General features: G+C 50.8%; 1 protein-coding gene across 1 annotated transcript in view; it reads right to left on the bottom strand.

The window, feature by feature from the left end:
* Window positions 1–12,169, bottom strand: part of usp43a (ubiquitin specific peptidase 43a) — a 133,218-nt gene that overhangs the window by 48,107 nt on the left and 72,942 nt on the right. The window contains exons 5-6 of the mRNA XM_064324135.1: window positions 11,411–11,546; window positions 7,085–7,229 (exon numbers count right to left, since the gene is read on the bottom strand). Of these exons, the coding sequence (XP_064180205.1) occupies window positions 7,085–7,229; window positions 11,411–11,546 (281 nt within the window). The remainder of the gene's footprint in view (window positions 1–7,084; window positions 7,230–11,410; window positions 11,547–12,169) is intronic.

Raw genomic sequence — 12,169 nt, 5'->3', positions numbered from 1 at the left:
AGCTCAGGAGGTAAGAGCGGTTATAGGGGCGACATAGCTCAGGAGGTAAGAGCGGTTATAGGGGCGACATAGCTCAGGAGGTAAGAGCGGTTGTCTGGCAGTCGGAGGGTTGCCGGTTCGATCCCCCGCCCTGGGCGTGTCGAAGTGTCCCTGAGCAAGACGCCTAACCCCTAATTGCTCCCGACAAGCTGATTGGTACCTTGCATGGCAGCCTTTCACCGTTGCTGTGTGAGTGTGTGTGTGAATGGGTGAATGAGAGGCATAAATTGTAAAGCGCTATATAAATGCAGTCCATTTGCCTCGTTTCTGTAGAGAACGTTTCTGTATGTGCTAACGGCACTTTTCTGACATGTTTTCAGCGACAAATGAAACACTACATTTTGTATAGTTCACAGTTTACAGGCATTTAGCAGACGCTCTTATCTAGAGCGACTTGCATTGTGTCCAATTATACAGCTGGATATATACTGGAGCAATGCAGGTTAAGCTCCTTGCTCAAGGGTACAACGGCAGTGTCCCACCGGGGAATCGAACCTGCGACCTTTAGGTTACACAACCAACTCCTCAGCCATGCTACATGAAACACTACATTCCGCTCATTCCGTCACTCTGAACTCAATTTGTTAAAAAAAAAGGTTTGTTCTGACAGAAATGAGACACAGCAAGACACTAAAATGTAATATGTTACAAGATACATATCAGGTACCACCTGGACAATTCTGAGCTTTGCACTGTAAGCATAGAACGTCCAGCCAAATCACTTCCAGTCAAAGACACACTTTATTCCTGACGTTAATTAAAATGAAACCTTTAATTAATTAAAAGTGCTGCACTGTAGCCGCCGGTGAAATATACAAGACTATTTCAGGACACCGACAAGCTTTTTATTCAAACAACTGAAGGGCATTTGGATAACACATTTATACCAACCTACTTTCATTACTGCTTCCTTCTTGTTTTTGTTTTTTTTTTGCTAGCGAGCAACATGCCAATATGCTAGATGATTATTCATAAATACGACTGAATAATTATACGCCTATAGTACACATTACAGCAATTATAAGGGTCAAGATTACTGTTGATAAATGCATAGCTGCCAGTTAATTAAGAATTGCCTACTTGAAGTACCTTGCAAACAGACAGTGATGCAAAAAATGCGGCAAACGGGTAATCAAATTCTCATTTTAGAGAAATGATTTAAAAATTTAAAATTTAAAGAGATCTACTTTTCATACACTCTCCTGATTTTTTAGACTTCATGTCAGGTTTTAAAATTGGTATTTACATTCAGGTTTTGGGAAGCTGATATAACACCTTTGTCACTTCCACACACAAGCATTATACAACTTATGAATGTATCAGCAAGGCCCTTAAAATGAAGAGCAGCAGTTGCCTATTTATACAAAAAAAACCTTCAACAAATATGTTACAACTCACTTAAGCAGTTATAAACTGATTCTTATTCTATTATTTGTAAAGCAGCTTAATGTAAAGACTGATTATATAGCGCTTTATCAGCGCTTTAATTGTGCCTCCATTGCAGCAAGGTAGGTGTCTGCCAAGACACTGACCGCCAGGGGTTTGACGCATCGACACATTTACTCGACTATGTGCATGCTTTTGCATTATTTCAATACAATTAAACAATTATATGCCTACAGTACATATTTCTTATATGGGCCATGATTTGTGGTCACAGTTGATAAATACATGGCTGCACGTTAATTAATAATTACTTACAGTATTAGTGGTACTCAGCAAACAGACATTGAAAAAGGCAGTAAAGGGGGAACAAACTTCTAAGTTTAGAGAAAATATTTAGAATCACTTTTTTAAAGAAATGCACTTTTCATATGCTCTGTCTTGCTTTATTGGACTTCACGACAGGTTTTTAAATTGGTATTAACAGTCGGATTCCTGAAGCTGGTATGAACGTATCAGCCAAGCCCTTAAAATTCAGAGAAAAACCACTGCAGTTGCCTGTTTATGCAACAAAAAAGAAGCCTTTAATAAAAACTGTTACAACTTTATAATTATGAAGTATCTTCTAAAGAAGTAAAACTAAATATTTTTAGAGAGTGAAGTAATTGGATTTCCAATTTTTGGCTGTTTCTGTATTGCAGTTTAAGCCAGTTTATGTCACATTGAGCCACACAAACGCACATATTAGATGCGTAAGAAGCCTGCGGCCAGGATCAGAAGGAAGAGAGCTGAAATAATGACTTCCCTACCTGACTACGGTACTGTACGGTACAGAGCAGTCCATGGAGGATAACATTAGATTATCTCCTGCACTCGTTCTCAGCTCTTCTCATAACACGAGGAAGGCCCCCGATATTTTAGGGCGTAATTGCTCTGAAATGCGGCTCTGTGTTTTATGAGGGCCGTGCACGGCCTGCCAGAAGCGGTTCGGGACGAGTCTGGGGGGCGGCGCAGAACACAGCGCTGTATTGTTTTTGTCCAGAAGAAGAGCTGGAAGAGCTTTGCTGCACAACCGCAGCAGCCAGGCGCCCCGCGCTTCTCCTCTTTTTTAACGTCTCCTCTTCGCGCGCCTGAAGGAGGAGAAAGTGATCACGCCCAACTGAAAGCCTTTTGTGCCCGCTTGGCGCTGTCGGCGGGGGGGGGGGGGGTCTGTGAAACGTCGTGATTAATGCCACATCGAATGTCGAATTATCGCTCCTCGAATTATCGCTCTTCGTCGCGGCTGCGGCGGGGATCACAAAGAGCCTGGTGTCGCCATGGCGGCATGGGCCCAGGATGGATGAGGCAGAGGAGGGTAATGACATGGGCAGTGCCATCTCCGTGTGTGTGTGCCCACCTTGCTGTGCCCCTTCTGAACGAGGCGGGCAGCGCCATCTCCCCATGTGCGTGCCCACCTCGCTGTGCCCTTTAGACTGATGAGGAGACTCTCTAACACGTCCCACTGGGGCTCGGGGACGAGCGAGGGGGGGGGAGGGGGGCAGCCGGCGGCGCGGGTGAGTGACAGGTGAAAGGATGGCCACTGACAGAGCGCACGCCCCGCAGTGCAGCGGAGAGAGAGAGAGAGCAGCACCTCTCCGAAGGCTGGGAAGGGGAGGACGACGAATCGGCCTTATGATCTACTCCACAGGTGACCTCTGACCCCTGACACGTCTCAGAGAGACCGCCCCTCTGCACGAACAAGCTCTCCTGTGAGCACAGCGGGGTCATGTGACACGGGGGGGCCGCAGCCATTTTGCATTCCCTCCCCCTTAACGTACAGCACAGATGCCAGATGAGCGGTGATGTCACACATTTAAATCAGCTGGTCTATTTACGGCCATCCATAAAGGTTTATAAGGACGATTCCCCTGCCTGTTTAAACAGGCTGATAACAGGGACATATGGTAGCAGACACGTGCCCAGCAGGAAGGGGCAGTGCATTGTGGGTAGGCTGGCCTGAGGTTGACTCCAGGACTGCACAGGTGTTCCTCATACAGTCACACGGGGTCCAGGGAGCCCGTGTGGGGCTGCACTGGAGCGCAGAGCCTAAGCCCCAGGAATGCCTGCTCTGTCTGCGGGATAATCTCCTGCTGGCTGCCGTTCTCCTGACACAGCACAGGGATTTCCTGGAACAGGCCAGGAGCCCGCTTTCCATCTCCCGCACCACCTGGCCCCAGCACTGTCCCCCCCCCCATAACCCCCACCCCCCCCCCCCTCCATCACAGACGGAGGGTAGGCTGCGCGCATCGACCGGGGCGACCCGGGAGAAGGTCACCCGCCAACGCCGCGCGCGGAGACTGATGGGCGCGCGTTTCAGAACCCAGGGAGGGAAACGGTGAGGGGGGCGGCAGCAGTGTAGCGTAGTGGGTAAGGAACCGGGCTTCTAACCGAAAGGTCATGGGTTCGATTCCCGGGTAGGACACTGCCGTTGTACCCTTGAGCAAGGTACTTAACCTGCATTGCTTCAGTATATATCCTGCTGTATAAATGGATGCAACGTAAGTCGCTCTGGATAAGAGCATCTGCTAAATGCCTGCAATGGGAGCTTCTCCTCACGTGCTGAATCCAGAGCTCTCCCTTAGTCCTCCTCCTCCTCCTCTTCCTCCTTCTCTCCCGGCTGGAAGACTCGTAGGGGACCTGAAGCCTGAATTCGGCAGGCGTGAGCAGACGGGACGCCTCGCTCCCGGGTCCTCCAGCACCATCGCCCGCATCATTCGTCCAGAACAGAATGAGGGCTGAAATTCTGCTCGCTCAGACTCACGAATCCTTCCGTCGGCGAGGGCGCCGCCGCTCGCGTGTGTGTCCTCACGCACGTCCCCCCCCCACCCCCCCACCCCCCGAAAGGGCCGTCTCTCTTTAACAAAGAGGGAACGCGGCCGCAGGTAATGCAAACGGCCTCATTATCCCTCTCAATCTTCCTCGAGGTTTCGGAGCCCATCTGCGCCCGCGCTCGTCAGGAGCCGTCCCGCGCCCTTCCTCGCCCGCAGTCTCGTTCCCGCCGCCGCCGCCGCCCTCATCAACGCCGTAGCGCTGCTACATCATTATTTTCATTCCCGGGTCACAACGGTATCGCTCGCCGGGAGAGAAACCGAGACGCGTGAGGTTCCTTAAAATTTAATCGCCTCCTTTCAGCTCACGAAGCATTATTAACAGCTCTCTTCAACGTTTAGAAATATTGAAAACTCAAGAAATACTGAACGAGGATCTGGTTTATAATGTTACACAGCGTAGCAAAAAGGAAACGTCCAATTCGGTGCAAGGGTATTGGGTTTTTGAAACGCTATGCCGTTTTGTGTGAAGGAGGTCGCGTGGATTCACACGATGCGGGCACTAAACCCCAGAATCTGTTTAGTCAGGGCGCTCTAAAACTCACTCGCCTTCTAGAAATCACTTCCCAAAAATGTCCGTAAATCTGCGTCACTCTTTTCTGCCGAACTTCTGCTCGCGCTGAAGGGCGTCTGCAGGGGTCTCTCACGCTGAATACCCTTCGGTTGGCGGATTCTCCAAGCAGTTATAAAATATCACTGTTGTAGTCACTGTTGTTGGCCACTTGATGCTTGTTAGTCAGCTAGCTAGCTAGCTAGCTAAATGACTAACAGAAGTATTAAGGTAGCATTAATGGAGCTTGAAACAGTTCTGACTGAATGCATGTTAATAATAAAACAAAGACTGCTCAGCCAGTGATGTGTTTGATGATTTTTTTAAGCGTAGCCCTGGGGGAATTCCATGTAGGCGGCTCTGGAGCTCTGAAACCTGTTTTCATATGCAGCGGAGATACGCATTCCACCTGAGGGCAGTGCGCTTCGGGAAACGCATTAGACGCAAACTCCCTAGCAACGTGCGTAAACAACGCTTCGGCCCATGCCAACAACAGACGAGCACTTCGTTAGACGGAGCTTAATGCTTTAACGATGTTCTGAGGGATTCCATAAAGGTGAGGTAACCAGCACTGAGCCACAGACTTGGCAACGGCGCCGTTACAGTCTGTCAATCTCTGCAATCTGCGGTTACGCTGACCACACCCATGCAGAAAATCAGCAGCGAAGTGAAGTTTCACCTGAAGGACTGTTTTAAAACAACCGGGGAGACGGTGTGTGTGAGTGCGTGTGCATGTGCGTGTGTGTGTGCATGTGTGTGAGTGTGCATGCGTGCATATGCGTGTGTATGAGTGTGCATGTGTGTGTGTGAGTGTGTGTGCGCATGTGCGTGTGTATGTGTGTGCAAGTGTGTGTGTGAGTGTGTGTGCATGTGTACATGTGCGTGTGTATGTGTGTCCTTGTGTGCATGTGCGTGTGCGTACATGAGTGTGAATGTGCATGCGTGCATGTGTATGTGTGCATGTGTGTGCTCATGTCGCGCACTTGCGCACGCATGTGTGTATGTGTGTGTGTGTGTGTGTGTGTGTGACGTGTGCCTGACAGAGCCAAGAAGGAGAACTGTGTTTTAATTCAACGTGTTTCAGCACCCGTAAGAAAATGCTCCTTCATTACAAACCAGCTGAGCTTCCTTGCAGCAGTTGATTAATGTGATTCATTAAAAAAAAAAAGCTCAGACTGAGAAGTGGTGGAGATTGTCTTCCAACTGAAGCAGGGGCGAAATTAGTCTAAATTCAACTTCCCACAATGCAGCTCTCCCCAGCACACAGCGTCGGGTCTTCCAGAAAAGTGCGCCAGAGAGAGCTAGTCACAGCCCGGTCAGTTCATCCAGCGTCACTCCCCGTCCCAAAGTAAACATTTCACTTCGCAGCCTCGCTGATGACAGGCGGTCCGGCGCAAGGCTTGTTCTAATGCAGCTGTGAGTGGGACGCTCAGAATGAGACACAATCTGTCACAGTCCAGTGGAAATGTGGTTTTTTATTTCTACCCTATTTTATCTTTGCACTATTTTTAATCTATTTATACTGTCTAATTACTTTTTATCTTGCACTATTTTTAATCTATTTATACTGTCTAATTACTTTTCATCTTGCACTGTTTTTAAACAACTTATACCGTCTTAATTATTTTTAATTGTCTTGTTGTCCACTGATGTAAAGCGCTTTGAACTGCACTCAATTGTATGAATTGTGCTATATAAATAAACTTGACTTGACTTGACTTAAATGAAGCTATAGGGGTTTTTTTTAAAATCACAGGATGCGGCAGATGAAGGTGCTGGAGCCTATCCCAGCGTGCATTGGGCGAGAGGCAAGAATACACCCTGGACGCCAATCTATCGCAGGGCACACACACAATTCACACACCCACTCATACCTATGGGCAATTTAGGGTCTCCAATCGGCCTACCTGCATGTCTTTGGATTGTGGGAGGAAACCGGAGTACCCAGAGGAAATGGGGGAGAACATGCAAACTCCACACAGAAAGGCCCCAAGCCGAGATTCGAACCCACGACCTTCTTGCTGTGAGACGACAGTGCTACCCACTGCACCACCGTGCAGCTTTAAAAAAAAAACTTAGCAGCAGCCGGTCCTGTGCCAGGTCAAGACCAGGAACGACTCCCTGAGCACGAGCGTCTCCCGCGGCTAACCGTGATGGCCACGTCCAATCCCTCGTGCTGCTGGCGCGTCTGACGGCGAAGGGACCTTGTGAAGGGGGGGGGGGTCGGGGGTGTTGCTATGGTTACCTGAGATTCTCGTGGAGCCCCCCCTGCTGTAGAGGGGGGGGGCCTGAAAGGCGTAGATGACATCGCTCTCCGCGATGCTGGTCAGGTCCTCCTCGTCGGAGAAGGAGCGCTGGAACCCTGTGGTGTAGACCTCCGTCAGGATCACCTGTGTGTGGGAGGGAGGGGGGGAAGGGGACACAGGGTTAGAGCGGACTCAGACCCGAAACCCTGACCCCCCCACCCCGTGCCCTCTCCCATGGACGGGTCTCTGGCACATGGGTAGGGAGTGTAGACACGGCCGGTCTCTAACTCGACAACGACAAATTCTGATCGTGTCCTTTAAAACAGAGTGGGAAAGGATGGACTTTATTTATTTATTTATTTATTGACTTTCTAGCCAAATTTCCCAATATACTCATGACTAACTGCTGAAGACTGCTCTTGAGTCTCTGTATGAATGCTTTACCTGGGGTCTAATCTGTGACTGAAGCAGCACTGCTGTACGCAGATGATTCGCTTATTACGCCTCTCTTATTGAGTAACTGAAAGAAACAAAAAACCCGAATACACACATGAACAGGACCCCTCAGCCCAGGTGTACAGCACTGATGGGTAGCCTGCATGTGGCACACAAGCCCCTGCATAAGACCTGAAACATACTGTATGTAATATAAGGGGGAAATGGGAAGTTTATTCAACCTCACAACAAGCCAAAGAATACATATGTGTGGTTTCTACACATGCTGGATGTTAGAAACAACGCTGGAAACGTTAGGACGTTCTCAGTGGTGAGTCCAGTTTCTTCAGCTTTAGCATGTGGTGCATCGAGAGGCACTGCAGACCTGTTTAAAGCAGAGACTCTCTCTCTGTCATATTACAGCCTTCCCCCCTGCCCCAGCCACACCTGGGTTCCGAGCGATGCAGGGGACACAGAATGTTTCAAATCCAAAAACATCCCATTTCGGCGGATTGATGCCGCCTCCGATTCAGACTTTGTAAAAAAAAGAAAGCGATTCAGTGATTTTTTTTTTCCCGTGGGCCCCCTTGCCTCTGCTTTATAATGTATCTCCCTCAGACTGCGAGCAGACGGGCGAGCCTGCCGCTCTTCTTCCGCGGAGCGCGGCAAACCATTAGCCCGCACAGCGGGGGCTGCCCGGCCTGCCTGCCTGTGCCCGTTCTCACGACCGAGACCGCGGAACCACTGGGCCGCAGTTCCCATCTGCTGACAGCAGGGGGCGATCCGCGCGAACGGGCGGCGAGCGGGAGAGCTGCACTGGAGCGCCGCTACCTCTCCGCCCGGCCCCTTTGCTTTCACAGCTGTGTTTGACTTTCTCTTAATGCCCCCCAGCAGGCCCCGGAAAGAAGCAGCGCTACGCCGAGAGAGAGAGCGCGCGATGATGAAGACGACGCGGACAGCTCGCCAGAAATCCAGGCTTCCTGACGGCGGAGAGGAGACGCGAAGCTGCATCTTCGGGGGAGACTTCTTTACGGCAGCTCTCAGCTGGAGAGAGAGCTTAATTGCAGGTGGACAGATCGTGAATTTGAGAAGTTGGCTGGGCACAGGACTACAAGCGTGGAAAAACGAGCGGACGGGGGTGCGGGAGTGTTACCGGGCTAGTAAACGTTAGCTGCCTTTCGCAGGGCTGCTGCAGAGACAGAGCTGACCCCCGCTCGCCCCCCCTGACACCCCTGCGCTGCCTGTCAAAAACGCTCTTTAATTAACGCCAGCGCATCTCACCCATCATTTTACCGGCCAGGGACAGCAATTACATTAATTTACACCCCGTGGAGGTGCCCCGACAAAGGGAGTATTTTAGATTTATTAGTCTAACAAGCCCGGTTCCTATAATCCATATCCTTATGAAGGCAATTTGTCCGTTGTGTAAAAGACATTCTTTACGGCCTTCTCGTTCGACTGAAAGCGAGAGAGAAGCAGAGTCCGTTTCACCCAACCGAAATTCCAGTTCGATTTATTCGCCCGATAAACTAAAAAATCGACTCCCCCGTCGCGTGTTTAAGTTCCTCCTAACCTAAGCGCCGCCCTCCTGCGCCGCCCTCCTCGACCTCGTCCGAAACACGCCGAACTGCGTGCGGAAGGTCTTCGTGCGGCCGCAGCTGAGAAAGCACGCGGCCTCCCGCAGCCCAGCACACACACCCTGACTCTGCGTGTGAGAGGGTCAGCGCTGGGAGAGGCCCACAAAATGGCCGACCGTTGAATGGAACATCGAGGGCCCTGAGTCGCTCGAGCGACCTCCGTGACTCCGGCCCGGGTCACCACAGCCGGGGAGCGAGATTCCACCGAGGGGTGGGGAGGTTTGGGGGGGGGGGGGGGGGTGGCGAAGGTCTTCCATCTGCAGGGGGGATCTCATTTCCCGGGGCGAGGAGGAGAGAAAAAGACCCTAGAGTGATCCCAAAACAAACCATCCAGGCTCATTTCGATGCAGCGCCAGCCCTCCTGGTTTTGCCGGCCCCCAAACAGGGATGCAGTTGCGGCCCGAAAAAAAAAAAGTGCTCCAACATAAATCACACGACTGAATCGTGTGACCCCCCCCCCCCCCCCCCGGGGTTGTCTGTGGCCCTAAACGACCGCGCAGGCTCCATTAAAATGCAGGGGACCTGACTGTAGGTGTGAATGCCTGCTCCACAGTTAGGATGAGCTGCACATGCACCAGGAGATCAGAGACCAATGAGCACGCGGGATGAATACTGGAATAATTCGAGCGGTATCAGTCGTGCGGATTTGCCAAAACAGACAAAAATAAGATTTGCGCAGTCTTCCGCGACCACACAGACACAGTTAATGCAAGCGGGGGTTCGGAGTCAGGTGGCTGCTTGTTGGAGCAGTACAGCGCCAATGCGAGAATATTGCTTTCCACGCCGAGTTTGCAGTTTGGTTACACTGACGCAATTTAAAAACTCTTGCGTGGACGGAAAATTGCATTTTTATCTTTATGCAATTTACTGGCATGTTGCCTTCTCCCCTTGAAATTTATGCAAATGTGCCTTAAAGAAGCAAACTAAAAACTTTAAAGGCAAATTCATATTTAATGTAATTTATTTTGAATTATTTTGAGGCACTTGTAAAGAGCATGGGGGATACTGGAAATTTCCAAAATGCATCAGCTATATCCATAAAGTCCATCGTACTAGAAAAGCAATCACAACAGCTGTTATGATGATTATAATGTTGGCATTCAACACTGAAAGCATGTGCTGACTTCTCACATTAGTACCTTTAAAAATTATTCATCCTTACCATTAGCTGTCATTACTGGAAGTAGTTACTTTATGCCTAGATGCTATTATAATTTTACTGTCCCTTTCGCTTGCAGTATACATACTATTCGAGCATGTGTGCATTTTTGACCAACCAATAAAATGAAATTAAGTATTGACAAAAAGATAGAGAGAGCGAGAGAGAGAGAGAGAGAGAGGGAGGGAGAGAGAGATAGATATAGACAGACATACAGACAAAAAGGAACAATGAGAATAGCACACAGGGCTCACAGGACCTTTAAATATTTAGCAGTCTCCACAGCAACACCTCCTGTCTTGGTAAGTGACACATGATACGGACCGGTTTAACAGAGTGAGAGTTGAAGTGGATGCATTATTGAGCAGCTAGAATGGGCACCTGTGACGTACTGGTGTGACTCTGTGTGTCTGTGCTTTTGGCTGTGTGTGTGTGTTTGTTTATGCGTGTGCATGTGTGTGTGTGAGTGTGCATGAGTGTGTGTGTGTGCCTGTGTGTGCGCGCACGCACATGCGCATGAGTGTGTGAGTGTGCGTGTGTTCTGTGTGTGTGTGCGTGTGTGTGTGTGTGTGCCTGTGTGTGTGTGTGTATGTGCGTGTGTGAGTGTGCGTGTGTTCTGTGTGTGAGTGTGTGTGTGTGTGTGTGTGCGTCAGTGTGTGTGTGTGTGTGCGTGCGTGTGTGTGAGTGTGTGTGTGTGTGAGTGGTGTGTGTGTGTGTGTGCGTGTGTGTCAGTGTGTGGTGCGTGGTGTGTGTGGTGTGTGTGTGTAGTGTGTGTGTGTGTGTCGTGTGCGTGTGTGTGTGAGTGTGTGTGTGTGTGTGTATGTGCGTGTGGTGTGCGTTGTTGTGTGTGGTGTGTGTGGTGTGTGTGTGTGTGTGTGTGTGTGCGTGGTGTGTGTGTGTGTATGTGCGTGTGTGAGTGTGCGTGTGTTCTGTGTGTGAGTGTGTGTGTGTGTGTGTGTGCGTCAGTGTGTGTGTGTGTGTGGGTGTGTGTGTGCGTGTGTGTGTGTGTGTGTGTGTGTGCGTCAGTGTGTGTGTGTGTGCGTGCGTGTGTGTGAGTGTGTATGTGTGTGTGTGCGTGAGGTACTGTAACTCACCTGGTCGGGAGAGATCTTGCCCTCCTCTGCCACCATGGAGCGCAGGCAGGCCAGGGGGCCGAAGAGGGGCACAGCCAGGCCCACGCGCAGGTAGCGCTGGCCCTTGGTGCTGAAGACCAGGGTGACGCACAGGGCCCTGTGGGCAGAGGGAGGGAGGGACCCACGCTTAGGCCCATCATTCACTCGCCATTCTCTGCGCTCGTCAGATCAATGAGCTCGGAAACATGAATAAATCGATGCTCATGTTTGCAGAAATGTGGAAGAATAGCAAACTCCCACGGGGGGGGACGGGAGGGAGAAACAGACCCGGCCTCCCCTGCATCCTCCCCCCCCTGAGACCGGCGCTGGCCTCCAGAGGGGAGGGGGGGGGGAAGCCGCCCGCGCCGGATGAGAGAAGAGGAACGTGACGCCGTACATCAGCAGTGTTCAGGTCGCAGCCCGGCCTTCCGCCTCATTCCACCATGACCTCACCGTCTCTGTCAGGCTGCCCGGCCGAGTACACTCACCCCAGCACTGCACCCACCCCTACCTGCTATGGCACCCCACTCAGGAGCAACCCACTCAGGGGCAACACACTCCCACTCAGGAGCATCCCACTCAGGGGACCCCACTCAGGGGACCCCACTCAGGGGACCCCACGTAGGAGCAACCCACTCAGGAGCATCCCACTCAGGGAACCTCCCCCCACTCACAGAAACAACACTCAGGGACACTCCACTCAGGGACACCCCGCTCAGATACACCCACTCAGGGACACCC

The sequence above is a fragment of the Anguilla rostrata genome, chromosome 2 (assembly GCF_018555375.3).
Source record: "Anguilla rostrata isolate EN2019 chromosome 2, ASM1855537v3, whole genome shotgun sequence".
Taxonomy (NCBI): Eukaryota; Metazoa; Chordata; class Actinopteri; order Anguilliformes; family Anguillidae; genus Anguilla; species Anguilla rostrata.
The sequence above is the reverse complement of the archived record's forward strand: the minus strand, read 5'-3'. Positions and strand labels throughout refer to the sequence as shown.